This window comes from Scomber japonicus, chromosome 14, assembly GCF_027409825.1.
Source record: "Scomber japonicus isolate fScoJap1 chromosome 14, fScoJap1.pri, whole genome shotgun sequence".
In the NCBI taxonomy this organism is placed as follows: Eukaryota; Metazoa; Chordata; class Actinopteri; order Scombriformes; family Scombridae; genus Scomber; species Scomber japonicus.
In genome coordinates, this window is record NC_070591.1 from 10,080,301 (window position 1) to 10,101,890 (window position 21,590).

General features: G+C 39.8%; 1 protein-coding gene across 1 annotated transcript; it reads right to left on the minus strand.

Moving 5' to 3' along the window:
* Positions 1–213: 213 nt before the first annotated feature.
* Positions 214–3,492, minus strand: c1d (C1D nuclear receptor corepressor). Its single transcript, XM_053332964.1, has 5 exons — positions 3,469–3,492; positions 3,175–3,316; positions 1,522–1,588; positions 1,108–1,163; positions 214–1,005 (listed from the first exon to the last, which is right to left on the minus strand). The coding sequence occupies exons 2-5, from the start codon at positions 3,310–3,312 to the stop codon at positions 802–804; spliced, it is 465 nt and encodes a 154-aa protein (XP_053188939.1). The 5' UTR covers positions 3,313–3,316; positions 3,469–3,492; the 3' UTR covers positions 214–801.
* Between the last annotated feature and the right edge of the window lie 18,098 nt (positions 3,493–21,590).

Below are 21,590 nucleotides of genomic sequence, written 5' to 3' on the forward strand. Positions count from 1 at the left end.
TAATCAAAACCTCTTAAGATGAAGCACAAAAGTCATCTTCAACTCTTTGAGACTGCATTCGTTGCTAGGCTGGTAGTCATGTAAACAAAGCAGGTTATGAGTTAGTAATAATTGGTAGCATCTGCTCTTGGGATGTCAACCAAACTGTTGGGATATCAAACACAGCAAACATTTTGACTTGTCATACTTGGAGGGGAAAAAAAACCTCAAACATGATTGCCAAGTATTTTTATGCAGAAATCAATCTCAAGAGTAAGACGTCACCAAAAACACATGAAACATGGCATTCCTGTAAAAAAATGTACTGCAAAAAACATCTTATGATTCACAGAATCACTTTCAAAATAATGAGAAATGAACATTTCTCATTTATCTAAAAGAAAGAATCATACTATCTTAAATGACACATTCCAGTACCTGATGGGCTAAATTAAATTGTTTTTGTATTTTTTGAATAAAACAGTGTTTTTAAGTTATGTGACCCTACAGAATGAAGCAGCAACTCATTGCCAAAATGACATTACAAAAATATTACAGAAATGGGTTTATTACATTTTGGACCAGCTGCTGATGTCAGCAAACCAGCTATGCTGCGTCATAGATGGCTGTCAGTGTGTCTCTAGTTCATCCAGCAACATTTGCTGACTGCTGCAGGAAAAGAGTGACCAAGGATCTGATTCCAGAATAAGATCAGGACTGGTGAGCTGTCCACATTAACAAGATATTAGTTGTGTTGTCTTATAGGATACCCTGTCACACAGCCTTAGAAGTTGCCTTATGAGCAAACGTGCCTCTTTCACTTCAGCTCCGCTTTTGACGCTTTGATGGCCCGGTGTCAGGTGTGTTTGCTGCTTTCTTGGAAGCTGCTTTTTTCTTAGGATCCTTTTCATCTGGTTCATAGAGGGCATTCCTGACAAAACGTGCTGCAGCCCCCTTATCCAGACGGGCAGCTTTCTTCTTGTCTGTAATCTCTTTCACTCTGTTCATGTGTGTCCTGATTCGCTCCTGAAGAACAAAGAATTATTGCAGAGGTATTAGACAATGAACATAAATAGAAAGACAGATAAATAGAAAGACAGAATGATAAGACAAAAAAAAACAACATACCAATTCCTGTTTGATTCCATGTTCTCTGGGATTTATTCCTTGTGTGACCAAGTACACTGTAAATGAGGTCAAAAGGTAGAGATTTTAAAATGTGTGTTAAAAAGAATATTAATACTGTCCTCAAAAAAGGTGGATGAATTCCCTCAAAAAGTCAAGACACACTGATCGTCAAGGTAAAAATGTTGAAACTGTGACTATGTGACAAAAACCAGACCTGATGACGATCCAGAAGAAGCTTTGTATTTGGCCTTTTCATGTAATGCCATAGGGGAGATATATGTATCACAAACGTGTGGAGGCAACCTCTATATCCCTCCGACATCGTTACATCTCAGTGTTGATTGGACTACACTGCCAACCTCAAATGTAGGTTCCTCTAAAGAACAGAATATAGAAACAATATAAAGAACTTACTCCAGAATAATGAATTGAGGGTGTAGGCAGACATCAGGTCCAGTTTGGCTTGATCCAAAGGATCCAACTGTCAATAAAGCAGAAGCAACATTTAAGCAACACATCATATTTTCAGTAATCACTGTGTGTTTTGAGGTTTGTATTTAAAATGATGCACTTGAAATAAACTGAAAAAATACAGAGCTTGTAATAGGTGTGAATCTGAGTGTGAATGGTTGTATGTGACTAAAGCTAAGGCTGCTCCTCACAACCCTGAACATAGCACTTTATAACTGTGATGTGAGGCTTTCTCAAAGGAGTATTTTGATTTCCACAAGGAAACAAACAGGTGTTAATAATAATAACAACATTAACTACATTTTGTCTAAGGCTGCAGCTAACAATTATTTTCATTAACTGATCAGTTGCTTGGTCCATAAAATGTCAGAAAATCGTGAAAATATTCAATTGCGGTTTCCAAAAGCTCAAGATGAAATATCTTCTTTTGTCCTAACCAATTGTCTACATCCCATTTTCACTCCTGTGCTCTTTAGTTTGAATGAATTGGTCTCTGGTTCAATTTCCCCTTTCGGTACGATTGTTTGGGCACAGTAATCACACTTGGATGCAGATCAAAACCCTTTAGAGAATTTGGTCTCAGTCCCAAGCCAAAGCAAACTGTGGAGTAGTTGGTTTGTGGTGGGATCGTGATCTGACCTCGATCCAGCCCAACTACTGGGCGTACTCTGCAAGTTTAAACAAAAAATGGCTCCTGTAGCCAAGTGTACTTTACATACTAGGATGTGGATGAGCAAATTTAGCAGTTACTGACAACTAGCCAGAAAATGAATCAAGAATCTGCAGAATGTTGTATTTGGGCAGATAGGACCTTCCTCTCCTGTTTAAGTTCTTTGTCTTGCCCTAGACACATCTTACCAATAAGTGGAGTGAATGTTATCAGGTGGCTTGTACTGATGCATTTTGGTTCACTTGGACTTTCTCTGTGTGAAAAGACACTGAGCCAAGTGGAAAATTCAGCAAGTTTACCAATTCAACAATTGATTTGGAACAGAGCAAATTAATTAAATGTGACAACGTCCTAAAGAAACAAGAAAATATCCATATTTGAGAATTTTCAAAACTTTTCCATAACTATTCCATAATATTTTACCCAATTTCCATGACTTTTAATTTAAATAGTTTAACAAAAGGTCCTCCTCCAGAACATTTTTAACCGTGTAGATGTAATTTCCTGTATTATGGAGCCTTTTAACAGGTGTGTTGACACTTTGATCTCACTAAATGATGGGTACATTTACATCCAGAGGAAGCATTTGGCCTCAGATCACATATAAGAAGATATTACAAAACTAAAAGTGTAGAAGTTGATGTGTGATATGTGTGATGTGTGTGTGTGGGAGGGGGGAGGGGGGTTCAAGCAGTTATCTTTGATATCAGAGCAGGTCATGCCTAATTCTCAAGTTTTCCAAAACATTCACCTAATTCCAAACCTTTTTCTGATTTCATAACATTTTCAGGAATATCATGACAGCGGGAGCCCTGCTCTTCCAAACTGTGTGATGTATTCCCAATGAGCCAACATGTCCAGCAATGTGTCAGCTTTTACTTCCTGTCTAATTCCCACTGTGGAAAAAATAAAGCTCTTCAGCCTACCTTTTGCGTCAGGTCATTTCTGGGCATGGACATCAGCTTCTCCAGCATGGTTTTGACAGAAGAGGCTGAAGAGTCGAACCCTGTGAGCTGTTCATCTATCTCATGTGGGTAGTCATCAGTTCTCATGTCCGCTGCCATTTTCCTGTAAAGCAGTCAATAAAGTCACACACTATTTAGCGGGTGTGCTGTAGCATAGTGGCAGTAGTGTATTTATTTAATTAGCTAGACTGTAGACGAGAAAAACAAGCTCATTTAACGCCTACATTTGACAATATTGACCTATTTCTGTCTTACCGTTGTAGCACGCTGCACGCTGTAGCTAACCGGAAGTGACGTTCAACAACAACAACAACGCGACTCGTCTTCTTCTGCACTCAAAAAGTAAACTGCCCTCTGGCGTGTGGAGGACTTTAGCCTAGTTTTTTTTTAGAAGAAGAATTTCATTTTATGAATGTAGAATTTGGCTAAAATAATGAACAAATTAATAAACAATTGTTCATTGCTGGAATAATTAGGATTGTTGAATATAAGTAACAAATCATGTTCTTTGAGAGTTATGTTCTTCTTGAGATATATTTTAAGATCCACTTGAAAGGCAATCCAAAAAGTAGTCGCATATACATTGAGCAAAAACATGTTCTAAGGATAATAATAATAATAATAATAATAATAATAATAATAATAATAATAATATAATTTACAACCTAGTCCTAGTTATCGTTATATGCTAATGCAAATTTAGTGTAGCCTATTTGTGAAAACATTTTTTTGTACATTGCAGAGCGACCACAACTGACCATAAACGTTTTATTTCTCAACTGGAGGAACGAACATTTATTTTTAAAAAGCACCTGATAGCAACATGTTCTTTGGTTTATTTATTTATGTTTTATCCTCAGAGTAAAATACGTTTATAACATGTCAAAGTTCACTGTTAGTAACTTAATATCTGAAGGCATTTTAAAGCGTTCGCGTTGCTATGGTAACCCGGTGCGTCAGTGTGAAGCTGAGTATGGTGGGATGTCAGACAGTAGTTTGGTTTGGGTGCATTTAAGACTTGGATCATTTACATTGTTGGAGCAAAACCACCCGTGAAAGAGGCTTTAAACATGGACAACTGTGATTTGGAGAAGCTTTCGATCTCCGCTGGGAAGCTACAGCCAGCTTTCACTGCTCAAATTACAGATTACAAAATGACAGTGGAGAGCAGTGTCCATCAAGTGACTCTGGACCTGATGACTAGTGACTGTGGGGCTTCATACACTATTGTGAGTACTGTCCTGCAAATTAATTTAATAATATATGTAAGTAATAGCCTAAGTAATTGAACTGACTTAAAGTAATGTAACTTACATTTGATTACTTTTTGATTACTTTTCTAATGTTCTATAACAAATGTTTTCAGCTGTTAGAGTAAGTGTACCCATTAAGCCCTCCAAAAAGTTTAGGTGTTTTTCTTGGATACTGACATGATTTATAAGAGAGATCATTTCTTATAAAGTAAGATTTATCTCTCATTTGAAAATGTATTAGTTAGTAGTATTTTGCTATATAAAATAAAGATATTTTGTGAAAAAAGTCAACATTCTGGCATGGGCTGTGACCTGTGACACCATTTAAGCCCACCTCATGATTTATTTACAAAATATAAAAAGTATTGATTTTTCAAAGAATTAAAAACAGAAATATATGTATTCAATAACATGTTAAATATTTTTTAAAATGTGGAAAAAACCCTCCTGAGCTAAATCCTAAAGGTCTGACTTCAGATGTAACCCCCTTTGTAATAATCAACATTTTCAACGGTAACTGTATTTTAATTAAACATTTTTTCTCAGTAACTGTAACAGATTATGGTTACATTTATTTTGTAATTAAATTACATAACGCGGTTACATAATTAGTTACTCCCCAACACTGCTTGTTTTCACAACCTCATCATCTGCACTAATGATGGTTGTGTCTTTATGTTTCAGCACTTTGGCGACGGCTCCAGCACCATTAAATTGAACGATGGGTTGAACATGGTAGAAATTGAGGTGGTGGCTGAAGACGGTACTATAAAGAAGTACTGTGTGGAAATCACCAAGCTATCAGCAAAGATCGCAGAGCTCAGTCATCTTGCTTTGGAAGGAGATTTCCCTCTTCATCCTGCATTTTGTACCAAAATCTATGAGTACAATAGTGAGTATAAACAAGTATTGCTGTGCTATTATTTCATATGTTAATGAATACAAAAAGTAATATATGTTAAAAATAGATCTGTATGCATCTCTACAATATCTATAAATGTTAAAAATACCTTTTTGTGGTATGTTGTCTTCCAAATGTACAGAAACAAACATCATCATCTGAATATTAGCGCCTTACACTTCAATAGTGAAACAAATATTTTATTGATGTTTCTGTATTTCCCTACAGGTATTGTCACATTTCATTGTAATGCTGTGATCCTACTTCCTGAGGTACCAGACAAACAGATCAAAGTTACAGTAAATGGGGCAGACAGCTCACAACCAGTCCCACTGAACTTTGGAGACACTGTGGTGGAGATCACAGTTCGTTCAGCAGATGGCAGCAATTCCCAGGTAGGACTGGGCAGAAGTCCGTATGTAGTCAGTGCTGATGTGATGGCTTTTGGTGTGTTTCATTAGCATAGTAAGTTGTTAAAATAACATTTCGAAACATATAAATCTTCACAGCCTTGTGGTTCACCTCATCTTTATCTCATACCTACCTGTTAACCCGCAGTAATCTGACATTGTAAAGCTTCACACACACTCTTAGTTGCCCAGTTTTACTATAAAAATCAGCTTTCTTGAATAGAGTTTGGTGATTTTAGGTTTGTTAAAGATGCCACACTAGGTTTGTTTTTTTCCTCAGTGGTAACTAAAACTGACACCCCTCTAACTCTGTCAGGTGTACACAGTGTTGGTGACTCGAGAGCTTATTCCCATGGCCGTGACCTTCACTGATGGGAAACAGCAGCTGGACTATGAATGTCCAGTATCATTGAGTGCTTTTTATAGACCTATATCCATCAGCCACAGGTAAGACTTGAACAGGAAGACACTGAAAAGATATAAACAGTAGTGGCATACTCATTTTAACTGTATTGTTCTAAAATAAAATACAATAAAATAATAAGTGCAAGTGCAAGTGCAAATAAGTGCAAATTCGTATCAGATGCACAATCAAACAGACATTTCTAAAACCCTAATTGAGCACATAGATGGTTATATTGTTTTACCTTGGTTAATTGGATTTACCATTTAGGACAGCACAGTTTAACATCTAAGACTATGCATGCACTTGTTACTAGTACCACATCTAGCTCAGACTTTTCTTGTTGATTTGCAGTGACCCAAAGCACATCTTCTCAAGGCCTTATATCGAGATGCTGGCACGAAGATCAAATGTCGACCCACTTAGCGATTTACCTCTGGGAGATGCCTGGAAGGTTATTGAAATGGACCTTGACAAGAATATGTCTACTTCTCTGATCAAGTGCTTCTTTTCATACCGAGGTGCAGCTCTTTATTTGTTGACATAAAGGTCAATGGGTAGAGTAGTAGAAACACAATTATTTCTGCCTAAAGCCTTGCAAAAAAGTATTTAATATAAATAGGAGGATGTTAATAGCTTGCTAACCTCCCAAGGCCACAAATGTAAAAGTAATAAAAGCATACAAAAGTTCTTGTAATTACATGGTTTCTCCTTTGACACTTATGCTTAGATAATTAACCTGCACTCTGATTCTTTAGCTGTACCTTTAAGTCTGTGAAGTCTCAGTCATTCAGGTCATAGTATATCCAGAAGGGTTGAGTGAGTGCAACTGAATTTATTGTCACAACATTGTAACACCCTTCTGGATGCTCCACCATTATGATTTTTCTTGACCAATTGAATTATTTATGCCTCCAGAAAGGCTTGTTTAACTACAGCATCATTGTGCTAGGTACACCTGACATAAGCCCTGATATCATGTAACATGATGTTACTGTAGACAACTATTATGTTGCTGTAACCAGGATGATATTATTACTTAACTAAGACTTCATTTATCAGCTATTACTTAACTAAGGCCTCATTTATCAGCTGTCTTGGGCTGAAGGCTTGATTTGGCATGATGCCTTTTTATCCCGCAGGCTTCCTCCTGCTTAGTCAGATGAGTAATTTATTTATAGACAATCCAGAGAACAACCATAAAAGTGGCATCAGAATAACATGCAACAGACATTTTTCCTATAGTAATAGTTAAATGCAATTATTGTAACTGAATTTGCACAATTGCTTGTATTTGTAGGGAAAGCAGTTCTGCAGAGTTGTTAATTAAACTTACAATTTACCCTCTAAAAAAGATAGAATCACATGATAAAACTTCTAATAAATGTGTTATTTAGCTTTATTATACAATCTTTACTAATATCAAAAGTAGAGGACAACACTAGTAGCCAGCCCTAGTGAGTGCTTCATTGTGTCTTTCATCTCCTTTTGAACGCAGGATGTGACAGTGTGATGAAACTGTCTGAGCTGGGATCACACTCTCTGGACTGTCCACAGAAGCCCACAGGGGACCTGGATGCAAAGGTCAGTAGGAAAGATCTAACAGTGCTCTGCGCTGCCAGAATCACTGCTACTGACCTTACTCATTTTTTATTTACAAGTCAGCACTCCCTGCACGGTGACTAAGTGCTGGTTTATCTTCCACAGTAGAGGTGTCTCATGTTTGTGAGTGTGTAGCTGCCTGTGTGAAGGTGTTTTTTGGATGAGATGAAGAGGTGTGATGGTGTTTCTCCATTTAATTAACTGATATTATACCCTAACTAAGAATTGAGAAATCACTCTCTTTAAATGAATAAAATCACCATAGATTATTTTATTTATGGAATTGGTCAAATGCTATTCACTTTATCTATATATGTGAAATATAAAAATAACATATTTGTATAACTAGGTCTTTTCTTTCAGGATGTCACAGAGACAACTTGGTATAAGAAGCATTTTGCATCATCTGATTCCATGGAAATAGAGACTAAACACATTTTGGAGGTAATCGTACTGTTACTTTGTATTTTTTCTGTGTACAGTCATTTCAATCTCTCTGTTTCTTTCTTTGTGTTTCATATTTCCATTTTAGTAAACTAGAGACATGCAGAGTCAGAACTGCTTAAATCTTATGAGGAATCTGATGCTGTAATACAATCACAACTTTCATAGTTTCACATAGATCACACATGGGAAAGAGGCAAAATAGTCTTGTGTTAAACGTGGATAAACTATGACCTTCTGTTAGTAATTTTAAAAAATGGTCTACAACATCTATTCATCTCTTGAAAAAGCTTATTTCCCTCTAACATTTGGTACCACTTAATAATATGAGATGATATTTAGTTAGTAAAAGATTATATCCGTGCTGAATTTGAGTGACATAATAGGGACTATACGGTCATCAACTCTGCATGTAATGTACAACACTACTCCTGCTTGTTGAAGCTTTACGGCTTGGCCTCTGTTACTTGATCACTGAATGATTGTTTTCTTTGTTCACTACAGGTGCGTAACTGGGAAGAAAGACTACAGATGACAGCAGGAGAAGACAATGTGGATAAGCTGTGTGACTTGGCCCAGGATCATCTGAAACACTACCGGCAATGCTTGCCAAAACCAGGCATGTATTACTTTACAATACAAGAGTGTAGGACCAGGACTTATAATGGATGTCAAGTACTCTATGATAACCAATACCAACTACAACACTGATAGAGCATAATTCCTCCCTGAAGTCTCTGACACACCTTCCTGACACCAATAACCTTCTCACCCCCTATAGTTTTACACTATAAATCCCAGTGCACAATACTGTAGTAATATGAATGCTTTGTTATCTTCTTTTTGTCTTGGGAAGGATACGTTTCAGGGGTTTTATCCCAAAAAAAAGAGTGTAGGCCAGAAAGAATTAATCAGAGTTTATCAATTTTCTGCAGATGTTATTCTCATTAACACATCCTCACTAAAACCTTTCCTTGCAGATCCTTTGACTTACAAAATTGTACAGAGTTTATCTGAATTATAAACCACTTTAGATGAAAGTTTCTGGAGTTTATTTTGTATTCCACAGGTAGTCTTATTATTTAAAGGCGTCCTCGGCCAGTGGACACAGCAGTCATTTCCTTTGCCCCACCTTGGCACAGCAGTTCAGCTTCAGCCATTAAAAAATACATGAAAATGGGCTAGTTAGCGGTTGCCTCTAGAGCCACCCCTACTATCTGATGTGCCAGGCACTCAAGTTACCGCTCGTCTTTTCTCAGCTACTTGTGCCTTACTAATTGTTTGATGACTTTGAGAAGTGACATTCGAGACTGATCCCAGGGGCCTGAATGAAAGTCACTGGAGCTGAACCGAGAAGTAACCGGAGAGAGACGGGGATAGAGAGAGAAAGAGAGAGAGATGTTGATATGAGATAGGGAGGAATGGACAGTTAATCTTCTCCTCTTAAAAAAATAAACAAGCTGTTTCTCTTGTAGCGGATCAAGCTGTGTATAGGATGATGAATGAAAAATGTTGCTCTGTCTGACCTGCTGCAAAGCACAAAGATCATATTCTATCCTTTTTGTAGATATTATCAAAGCAGGGGAATTTAGTGATTATTCTGTATTTATCTTTTAATATCTAAAGAGACTTTACACTGAATTTAGTTAGGCCCACAGAACACATTTAGTAGCTGAGATGTTGTTTTATCTGGTTTATATTAGTTAAAGAAATAAAAAAAAATTGTGAAAAGTACAGCAGCAGCTGCAGGATGGGTGTGCTTCATAGGTTTTGTAATATTCTCGGGAATATAACAACGTGTGACATCAGTGCAGTCTGACAGAAAAAGGGCACTCTTGCCAAGGCAAGTTACACTCTGAATATTTAATGGAAAGGACACACGCAATCGTAAGTGAAAGAAAGAAGGCGGCCAAACGGGAGCTCTTCTTATTCCTCAATTTTCAGTGTACTGTAAATGACAGAGAATAAGGAAGTGTTTGTGCTTGGATGAAACAGAAAGAGTGTCTGAAACAGTAGTTGAAGAGTTTGATTTCACAATGAAATAAAGTTGAAACATTTCCATGAGAAATGAACACAAGTAGGCTGCCAAATGTTGTTTGTCTTTTCTGACAGTCACTACAGTCTGACATGGAAGTAAAAGTAACTATTATATATTAAATGCTATTATATCATTAAAAATAAAATGAGAGGATAACATTTAGAGGATAGCATCTCCTTGTGTTTTTAAATACTAACTGATTTTCCTATTGAACCTCATGACAACTAAATGTAAAGCTAAACCTGGTGTTGCCTGATGCCTTTAGGAAAGGTGAGCAGAATAAAGTCACTGTGAAAAGTTGTTTGTCAATTCTATATTGATGCAAATTATCTTACAAATATATGCAAATACTTTCTGGGCTTGTTGTCTGTTGTGTGCATACTGTACACCACAGTGTTCATTTTTTGCATCTCCACAGGGGACACGGTGCACTATGAGGATGGGCAGTCTCCTTTTCATAGCCTGGAAGAAGCTGCTGTCAACTATGCATCAGCTATCAGACTCAGCCCCAGAGATGCCAGACTGCACTTCCTGCTGGGCCTCGCTCTGGAGGAGCAGCACTACGCTACAGAGATGTATGGCCTCCAGAGGAAGGTAGTACCGGGAAATGTTATGTGGAAAGCTCTTACAGTGATGTAAGGTTTTGCACAGATGAGTGGCTGCAATGAAATATGCATGAGTAAACAGCTTCTCTAAACCTTTTTATTAAAAATCCTTCTGGCACTGACACAGTTAATCACATTCATACCTGGCTATTGCTCCAAACAAAATGTAAATGTAAGTTGGCCTTCAAGGATCCCGACCGAAACATTTGGTAATGATGCACCATGCTCAAGGGCTTTCCCACTCACATTATTTCAGCTTTTCTCCTCCATATTCTACATGCAAGCACACCTTTGACTTATATATACTTTACTATTTACTATACTATATACTTTCTTTAGAGCTCATATTCCATTTTTCATTTGCAGCATAATAGCCTGAAAATTAATCGTGGTGAAATGTTCAGAAAAATGTTACTTTTGCAATAAAAAATTTGAATTGTAACTGTCATGTAAAGTCTAGAAATGTATGAAAACTTAACAAAGTAACACACTCTCTCCTCTTTTCATTCCTTCATCTTCAGGTCGACAGGGACAAAGATGAATTAAGCGAGGCTAAATCAACATCACGTCAGGACGACATCCTGGCTGTGTGTAAACTCCATGGTTTTGACGGCAATCCCAGCATAGAGCACCAACTTCAGGCCTTGGAAGAGAGTATAGGGCCCCACTATGTGTCAGTTTTTGATGGATGGGTTAAAAATGCAAATAAGGTAATTAGGGTCATGACCTCTTGACCTTTTTGACCTCTTGACCCGAATGACGTGAGCAGGTGTTAATTCAATTCACAGGTGTGGTGAAGTGTGTAATGAACAGGTGTGTGAAGTGTTGTTAATGTAAATATGTTAAAAGACTAAAATCTAAATGTAAATTACTTTTTTAAAAAAAAAAAAAAAAACTTTGTAATGAGCAGGTGTGGTGAACTGTGTAATGAACAGGTGTGGTGAACTGTGTGTGAACTTTGAGAAAGTATTTAGCAGGAAGTCCCTCCTTATTTCCCTGGTTCAGTGATATATATATATAAGCTTCTTTTTGAGAGTTTTTTAAAAAACAAAGTTAAAGAATGGCTCCTCGTTTTGTACAAAGTGTTTTACAAGACATGCTGTCTAACTTGTCAAAGGAGGACTATAGCAGGTTTTGGCGAGCTCTTCTTGATCGTCCTGAAAATGTTAGAAGAGTCAGGGTGGAAGGTAGAGATTATATTGACCTGGCTATGTTCATGGTTTCGTTTTTTACAGAACCTTTAGCTTTGGAGGTAGCTGCGCAGACATTGAATGCAATTGATTGCAACGAGACAGCGGCTGTGCTTCGTTTACAGGAGGTGAAATGGAAAAGACAGGAATACTTAAAGTTTTGTAAAAACTTAAAAAAACATTAGATGTTCTCAGTAGGGTGAGGAGGGGTGGAGGGAGATGAGGGAGGGGTGAGGGATCAACCAATGAGAAGAGGCGCGGGAAAATCCCTAGCGCATTTAAGGAGCGGATTGAGTAGCAGTTTTTTGTACTCACCATTTTTTGTACTAGCCATGGATCAAGTAACGCTGGATGCAATTCTGATGTATGAAGCAGTTTCTAGGCCTTTGGAGGAGGAAAAAGGCAAGTTTTCTGCTACGAAGGATACCGCACTAATGCCTGACCAATGGTCCTCTTCATTGCTGAGTCAAACGCCTGTAACCGTCTATCAAGACCCTGTGGAGGTACCGGGCGCTCCTAAGAAATGTACGATGTATTTGTGTCGTACCCAGGTGCCTCCGCCATCAACTCTGCATGAAGAATGGTCTCTAAATCCCTGGATGAAAGGATCGTGGGGTTATGTGTTCAAGTACGCGACGGGTGAACTGTGTTTGTACCAGCTGGATGAGGGGGAAAGTCTGGGTCCTTTAACCCCTATGACAATACTGAACGCAGACGACTGGGGTGTGCTGAAGATGATGATAAAGATAACGATTACACAAAAGAAGAAAGAGGAGAGTGAAGAGGACGATTCTGATAAAGAAAACGTGGATGTATCAGGGTCCGAGGCTTATACTTGTGTGAAAGAGGAGAGTGAAGAGGACGATTCTGATAAAGAAAACGTGGATGTAACGGGGTCCGAGGCGGAGGAGGAAGAGGAGGAGGAGGACGACGAGGAGGCAGAGAAGGAGGAGGTAGAGAAGGAGAAGGGGAAGAGAGTGGGTGGTGAAAGTGAGAATCCTCCTCAGGAAAAACGTCCGAGGATAGGTATTCAGTTTAACGACGTTAACCTGGCAAAGACAAAAACCATCTTAGGAGCAACGTGGCCCTCCACGGCCACCAGCACTGGTAAATGGTTCACTCAAGCTAGTCTGCGAATGACCGAAGATGAAGGGAAGAGATCCGTGGACATTTTTGTTTTGGAGAGATTTAATCCTGACTGTGGTTTATTTCGCACCTGCATGGTCTTACCAGCGACACAATGGCTCTACAGGATGGTGGAGATAAGGGAAAAGGTGACTTCTCTTTTTCACAGCTGTCGCAGTTGGAAAGACACTGTGGTGGCGAGAAAAACTCTAATTTTTTGAGTCTCAAAAAACAAAAAAAAAAAAAAAACAAAAACCAAGCCTCTTTGAACCTCCCACTTCCAAGCCTCTTTGAACCTCCCACTTCCGAGACACACCCCTCTCCTCTGGTATTAAAAAGAGCCCGGTTCAGGGCTTTGGCAGTTTTCGAAATGGAAGCCTCAAGACCACATCACCTCCTTCGTTCTCACTCTTTTTCCGAATTCAGCTACATCGGCTCAACAGATCAACAGATGGACATGATACCTGCAACGCCTCCTTGTTCGGAGGATGATGGCGTGATACCTGCTACTCCTCTTTGTTTGAAGGATGCTGATATGATACCTGCCACGCCTCTATGTTCGGAGGATGATGATGATGATGATGATGATATGATACCCTTGACTCCTCCTTGTTGGGAGGCTGTGAAAGAGAAGAGGGACATGATGGACGGATGTTTGTCTTCCATCGTCTTTGACGGTATCAAATCTGCCGTCTATCATCTGCTGGACCTGACTATCCGCAAGTATCGTGTGGACAGGTGTTATGGTTGCAAGATCGATCATCCTAGCCAGAAACAACACGAATGCCTGGAGGTGTTGGAGGACGACTTTTTCCAGAATCACTATTACCGTCTCATTACAAAACTCTTTACCCCTCGCTTTATTCCTGCAGTTCAGCATCTGTTGTTTAACAGACGCTACATTGTGAGTGACCGTACAGTACGTGTGGCCGCACAGACTCTCCTAAATGAGTTGAAACCGGTCAAGAGAATTTGTGAAGAACTCTCTGCTGTGTATGAAAAAATGGACCCGGCTGAAATTGAACTGTTGCAGGGTGTCAGTGACTGTTACACCAAGGGTTGCTAGAGTTCTTTGTTTCTGACCTTTGTTGGTGTATTTAGTATAGCATGTATTTTAGAGTTTGTAGTTTCTTGGTATATTTAGTATAGCATGTATTTTAGAGTTTGTAGTTTCTTGGTATATTTAGTATAGCATGTATTTTAGAGTTTCTTGGTATATTTAGTATAGCATGTATTTTAGAGTTTCTTGGTATATTTAGTATATCCTGTATTTCAAAGTTTGTGGTTTGTTGGTATATCCTGTATTTCAAAGTTTGTTGGTATATTTAGTATAGCATGTTTTTTTTAGAGTTTGTAGTTTGTTGGTATATTTAGTATATCCTGTATTTCAATTTTCATGTTTCTGACTATCTGACTTTTTATACAAATAAAAAAAAAAAAAAAAAAAATTTTTTTCAAACAATCTTGTTTCTTCTTTTTCTTTTAAAAAGGGGAGCTCACACAGAGGTTTAGAACAGACGCTGTTAGGAGGTTGACAAGATAGGATGGCTGAGAAAAGGTTGATGAAAAAAGTGTATTACGACCCACTTCACCCAGGTAGCTTTGGAGGAGTGGAACGCCTCCGCCAGGGTGTTGAAAATGAAAAGGATGGAAAAGTCAGCGTTCACGAGCTGAAAGATTTTTTATCAGAGCAGGATGCTTATACTCTGCATAAACCAGCCAGAATACATTTCAAGAGAAACAGAGTGTTTGTCACAAAACCTTTAAAGCAATTTCAAGCGGACCTGTGTGATATGCAGGCCTTAGCCGATCAAAATGACGGTTTCAAATATATACTAACCGTCATTGACTGTTTTTCAAAAAAAGCCTACGCACGCGTCTTGAAGAAAAAGACGGCGTCTGAAGTGGTCAAGGCTTTCGAGTCTGTGTTTCTAGAGAGTCAAGTACCTGAAAAGCTACAAACAGATGCGGGGAAAGAATTTTTTAACAAGAGTTTTGAGGCTCTGATGCGGAAACACAGTATAATACATTTTAAGACCGCTAGCGAGCTGAAAGCTTCTATCGTAGAAAGACTGAATCGTACCTTAAAAACGCGAATGTATAAATATTTTACGGCTCACAACACCAGACGATACCTCGAGGTTTTACCCGACTTGTTGAATAGTTACAACAACAGTTACCACAAGAGTATAAAAATGACTCCTCAGGAGGTCACCTCTGAGAACGCCGTTCAAGTGTTTCGTAACCTGTACAGTACAATCTCCTCTCGTCCTAAAATAAAGATGAACTTTAAGAAAGGGGATCTGGTCAGAATATCCAAGTTGAGAGGAGTGTTTGATAAAAAATACGAACAGAGTTTTACGGACGAAGTGTTTACCGTTACGAGTGGCATTCCGCGCACACCCCCGGTATACAAACTAGAAGATTACGACGGCGAACCCCTCCAGGGTTCGTTTTATGAAGAGGAGCTACAAAAAGTGAAAATGACCGCGGACAAATTGTTTCAAGTGGAAAAAATCTTAAAACATCGCTTCGTCAAAGGTGAAAAACAGGTTTTTGTAAGATGGAAAAACTGGCCCGAGAAATTTAACAGCTGGGTGAAAGCCTCTGAGGTGGTGGGTATATAAAAAGAAAATAATTTCACTTCATTTCATTTAGACATTTAGAGAGAATAGTGAATCATGGAAGATACAGGCGGCGAGGGGTTTTACGTGACCCTACCCTCCAATGCCAGTAAGGAATTATTTAAGAGTAATACCAGCAGTTGTTACACAGTGGATTTGGCTAAACCCATTGAACTGAGCGGGGATTGGATGGTGGGTCTGTGTGAATTTATCTACCCTCGTACCTGGTATAATTTAGCCGAGCACTCTTCCTATTTTGAACTGAACCAAACGATAGACGAACCTCAACCCTTAATCAACGTTAAATTCAGTAAGGGAGGGTATTACCATCGTCCTAAAGAGCTCCTGGAACAGATTGTACCGGCGGTCAAAAAGTACGACCCCTCCTTTGAAGCTACTTTCAACAACGTGACTAAATGCATGGAGGTTAAAGGCAACGGTCGCTATAAAATGCGAACCTACCCTCCTCTGGCTTATATGTTAGGATTAAAAGTCAACGAATGGTGGAATCTGTCAGGGCGTTCTCCCCCCTACCCCTGCGATTTAAACGGCGGGGTATATAACCTCTTTGTATACACGGACATTGTTCAGTATCAACCGGTCGGGGACAGCTACTCCCCGCTGCTGTGTGTCGTAAACGTGAAAGGTGATTTCGGAGACGTGGTGAGTCTCAGGTACAATACGGTGCATTACCTACCGGTATCAAAGAATTACATCAAAAACATCCGCATTGAAATTAAAACAGACCGCAACAAGCACGTGGACTTTGTTTTTGGAAAGACTATCGTGAAGCTCCACTTTAAACCCGTTCAACGTTCTTTGCCTCTTCATTAAGGACAGTTATGCAAAGTCTCAAAGAGGATCCTCGTCGCTTTATCAATTATTATGAAGGTCAAGTGGGAGGGAATCTACCCGGTTTTTACGGAGCACCGGTGATGTACGGTAGAGGTATAGGCTCTATCTTTTCAAAATTATTTCGTTTTATATCTCCTCTACTGAAGACCGGTTTTACCATGGCAAAACCTCATCTTAAAACGGCAGCCACCAACATTGCCTCTGAAGCAGTCAGACGTGTGGCGGGGAAACTGTCGCAACAGGGGAATCAAGAGGGTTCAGGAGGTATGCTGGTTTTATCCCGTAGAAAGAGGAAACGCCCACCGGGCGACAGAGTTTTTTCCCTTAAAAAACGTCAGAAACAAAATAAGAGAAAATCAGTAGGGAGTGACGGGACCAAGAGAAGGAAGTCCGCGCAGAGCTCCGATATATTTTAAACTATTTAAATTTAAATAAAAAAATAAATAAAAATGGCTCTTTTACATCAGAAATCACCCGAGTGCACCCTGGCTGAATTGGATCTATTTTCAGCTCCCATGACACAATTATCCATAGAGGAGAAAAAATATCAAGAATGCCAACCCCTCTCAGCTCTGACCGACAACTCTCCCATAGAATTTTTCATCCCCGGGGATGGTGAAAAGTATTTGGATCTAAATGATACTATGCTGCATCTCCGGGTGAAAATTACAGAGAGGGACGGGACCAACATTCCACCCGACGCGGGCGTGGCGCTCATCAATTATCCCCTCAATACAATTTTCAGCCAATGCGACGTTATGCTGGGGGATAGATTGATTTCACAGTCCAGCGCTACTCATCCTTACAGAGCTATGATTGAGACTCTGCTCAATTATTCAGAAGATACGCTAAAGAGTCAATTTAGCGCCGGTTTGTTTTATAAAGATAGCTCTGGTTCTATGGACAGTATAGTTATGACGAATGGTCCTAACAGGGGGGTGGGGCAGAGAGCTGTATTCACGGCTGAATCAAATGAAGTCGACCTGCTGGGTCCCCTCCACGGGGATATATTTTTTAGCGAAAAACTTTTGCTGAACTCGGTAGATTTGAGAATTAAATTAATACGCCACAGCGACTCGTTCTGTCTGATGGGGGCGCGAGACTCTGACTTTGTTCTGAAGATCACAGCAGCCTCCCTGTTTGTCAAAAAGGTCACAGTGTCCCCGGCTGTCAGGTTGGGTCACGCGGCCGCGTTGATGAAAGGAAACGCCCTCTACCCTCTCTCACGCGTGTCTGTGAAAACCTACTCTATCCCCGAGAATTCCAGAATCTGTAACTTGGAGAATCTCTTTCTAGGCGCTATACCTAAATACGTGGTTCTGGGTATGGTACACCACGACGCCTTCACGGGCAGGAGGGATCTGTCACCCTTTAATTTTAAACACAACGATCTAGAGTACCTGGCGCTCTGTCAGGATGGGCGTCAAGTTCCCGCTAAAGCCTTTCAACCTCAGTTTGACCGCGGGAATTCAGTCAGAGAGTTTTACAACATGTTTACCGCCACAGGGAGATATCTCAAAGATTTACCTCTGAGTATAGATCGTCAGGATTTTAACGACGGGTACAGTCTGTTTGCTTTCAATCTCGAACCGACCGAGGATAGCGATGCTCTGTCTCCCATTTCCAACGGAAATTTGAGAATGGAAATGAGGTTCAGGGTTCCTCTCCCCCATACCACCACACTCATCGTCTACGCCTGTTACAATTCCATTCTGGAGATCAATGCTAAAAGACAGGTGCTGGTGGATTATTACTGAGACTGAGAAAAAAAAAAGATAAGAAAAAAGATGGATAACCGTCAGTTGGAAAATATTTTGCATCGTCTGTTGGGAGATACATTCTGTGGGGTGTGGCCGTCAGATCAACTGGCTTTGCTAACCCGCGAGTTTCAAACCCCCTCCTACTTTATCGTCAACACTCACCCTTCACACCTGCCTGGAGAACACTGGTTAGCTCTGACCCTAGAAGAGGATGGCTCTGCCAGCTTTTTTGACTCTTTTGGTTTTCCGCCTGATTTTTCACACTACCCCTCCAGCATCTTGGAGTTTCTGGAAAACCGCGCAGAGAAAATACTGTACCATAACCGTCAACTCCAACACCCTCTTTCGATGGTTTGCGGACAGCATTGTGTTTTTTATCTCTGCCATAGGGCCTGCGGATTTTCTTATAAAGAAATATTGTCTCTGTATGACGACGACGCCTTAAAAAATGATCGTATGGTGTCTCGTTTTACTCATCATTATCAACGCTGCCTCACTCGGCATCAACGAGGACAGAATTTTCATCACGGGGCATGCTCGTTAGAAATGTTTAGAGAAAACCATAATTAATAAACAACGCTGTAACCATAAACTTGTAATCAATAAACACGTTTTATTCTTTAATTATTGATGCAATTTCATTCATTTCAATTTAATCCCACTTTGACCATTTAGGAGATAAAAGTATTCTCTTTTTACGGAGATTCTTGCGCGGCTCGGGGCTGATCCATTTAGGAGATAAAACTATTTTCTTCTCACGGAGATTCTTGCGCGGCAAGACTTTCTGCTCCCTTTCTGTTCCCGTTTGGAGATTCAGGTATTCCTCGCGCGCATGACGGTTATTTAGCATAGATAAGGGGATGTTTACTCCGGCTAAGGTCTTTAAAAAACTCGTCCAACCTTTTGGAGGAGATTGGGTTTTCTTTTTATGGGTATAGGAGAGGTTTTTGAATAAATCCATAATATGAGAGCCTTTGACCACGTTGCCCTTATCCACAAATTCACCCCTCGAGGTCCACTCTACCCCGGCCTCTGATAATTTCTGCATAATGTAGCCAGCATTTTTACGATCTCGCGAGGGTAGGTTTTTTATCAGTTCGCTCGTCACATCATCATCAGGTCCTGAAGATTCAGGTTCATTCTGAACAGGTTGTGTTGAAATATCTGTTGAGCCTGAAATGTCAGGCTGCAGCTGCAGAGTTACCCGACGTTCATCTTTCAGACCCTGTCTCATCAAAGTGAGATATCTGTGTAGCAATGCTTCATACCTCTTCACTTTTTCATAGGAACTCAAACCCTGCTCGTTGAGTACAGCTCTCATTTTATCATCTAAATCATCTTCAGCCGTCTGTCTGATGGAGGAGGACTCTGTTCTGGTTAGCCTATCCATCTCCCGAGGTGTAACGAGAAACATTTTGTTCACCTTGGCCATCTTTCTTTTTTTTTTTTTTTTTTTTTTTATTTTCTCTGAATCAAGCCTCCTAAAATATTCCCTAGTAGAGGTACGGCTGCTGCTAGCAGAGGAAAAATAAATCCACCCGTCTGTTTCTTCAAAACAAGCTGTTTACGTTTTAAAGCGATTTTCTTATCGGCCAGCAGTCTGATAATCTTTTTTTGACGTTTCAGAGTTTTGTATTGAGAAGGAGAGAGGGGAATGTTCCCCTTTAAAAGATTAAAAGCTATCTCACACAGCGCTTGGAGAAAGTCAGGGGAGGCGTGGGCGAGTATATCTTTACGTTTCTGAGGCGTAGAGTGATACAGAGCTTTTAGTAAGACGGCGTTCCTTTTTATACGCGGCGACATAGTGACTTACTTGGATTTAGGCAGGTAGATGACGGGTCGTTGCTGAGGAAGTATACCCGTCCTCACTCTGTAACGGTCTGGACAGGAAGGTGTGAGATCGAGGACTAAATAACCGTGGGGATCTATGGTAGCATCTTCAAAACTTTCCATGAAAAATGTTTTTTGCGAGGGGAAAACTTGCTGAGCTAGAATATTCATCTGTAATTTGTCTCTGGGATTTTTAAACAGCGTCAGATAATTGCTGTTTAAACTGATGGTACGGCTGTATTTTCCCTTGTGAAATACATTCTGAGTGAGCATCATGACCGACATATTTTTGTGATGTCTGTATTGTGTGAAAATTTTAACCACTTCAGGATGATCTGAAGCTTGAAAAATGACATCGTCCAGGATGATCAGATGACTTTGATGGGGAGGAAACAGTTTTGCATCTTCAAAAGAATCAGGCAGTCCTTCGACGAATTTAATCTTTTTATTCATTTTTTGCAGTTCAGAGTACATGGGTTGAAAAGAAGTATAAATCCACACAATATTTTCAGGCACAGTATTCATCACATGTTCACAGTTTTCCAGTACAGATTTTACAAAATACGTTTTGCCAGATCCACTAGGTCCTACTATCAGACAGGAAAAAGGAGTCTTCCATCTAGGGTCAAATTCAACCTCCTCCATTACTAATAACCAAAAGGTAAAGTTGTCCCGTCAGGCAAGAGTCTTCTTTTGTCATACACCACTCGAAACCTTTTCTGAAATGATGCGTTTTTCAGCACAAACCCTTTTTTATCCCTTCTGATACTCTGCTGAGGAGTCTGAAGCTCCGCCTCCTTCATACCTCCGAGGTAACCTTCCACCAAGTCTCTCAAGCTGTCAAAGTTAATGTGTTCACAACACTCGCGAGTCTGGGTTATACCTTTAACTTTCACAGCGACTTTTTTCTGATTCCTGGTCTGGTAGGCATAACTCTTGGGACCTGCAGCGACAAATTCCTGAATAGTGTCACCCCCCAACTCATCAGTCAAATCCCCCAAATAATGACCCATTTCGAGAGGGGCCACTCCGTCTTTCTCTACATAGATCACACTGTCTGTATCTGTATAAAGAACATTGTGTTGCAACCTTTCTAAATAGCTGTACAACTTGAGACGACCGTAAGCGGTGGTGAAGGCTGCTAAAAAGACATTAGTGGACCTACCGGGAGGCACGACCGTGCGATCGTTATAACTCCACTGAATCAGAGCTACATCGTCATCTTTATTTTTAGCCTGTTTGGAGGGTAAGAAAGAAACGTGTCTGAGATCATATTGACTGGAAAAGGCGAATCTGAAAAACTGCTCGGGAGTTTTGATGAGGCTGGTTTGTAACAG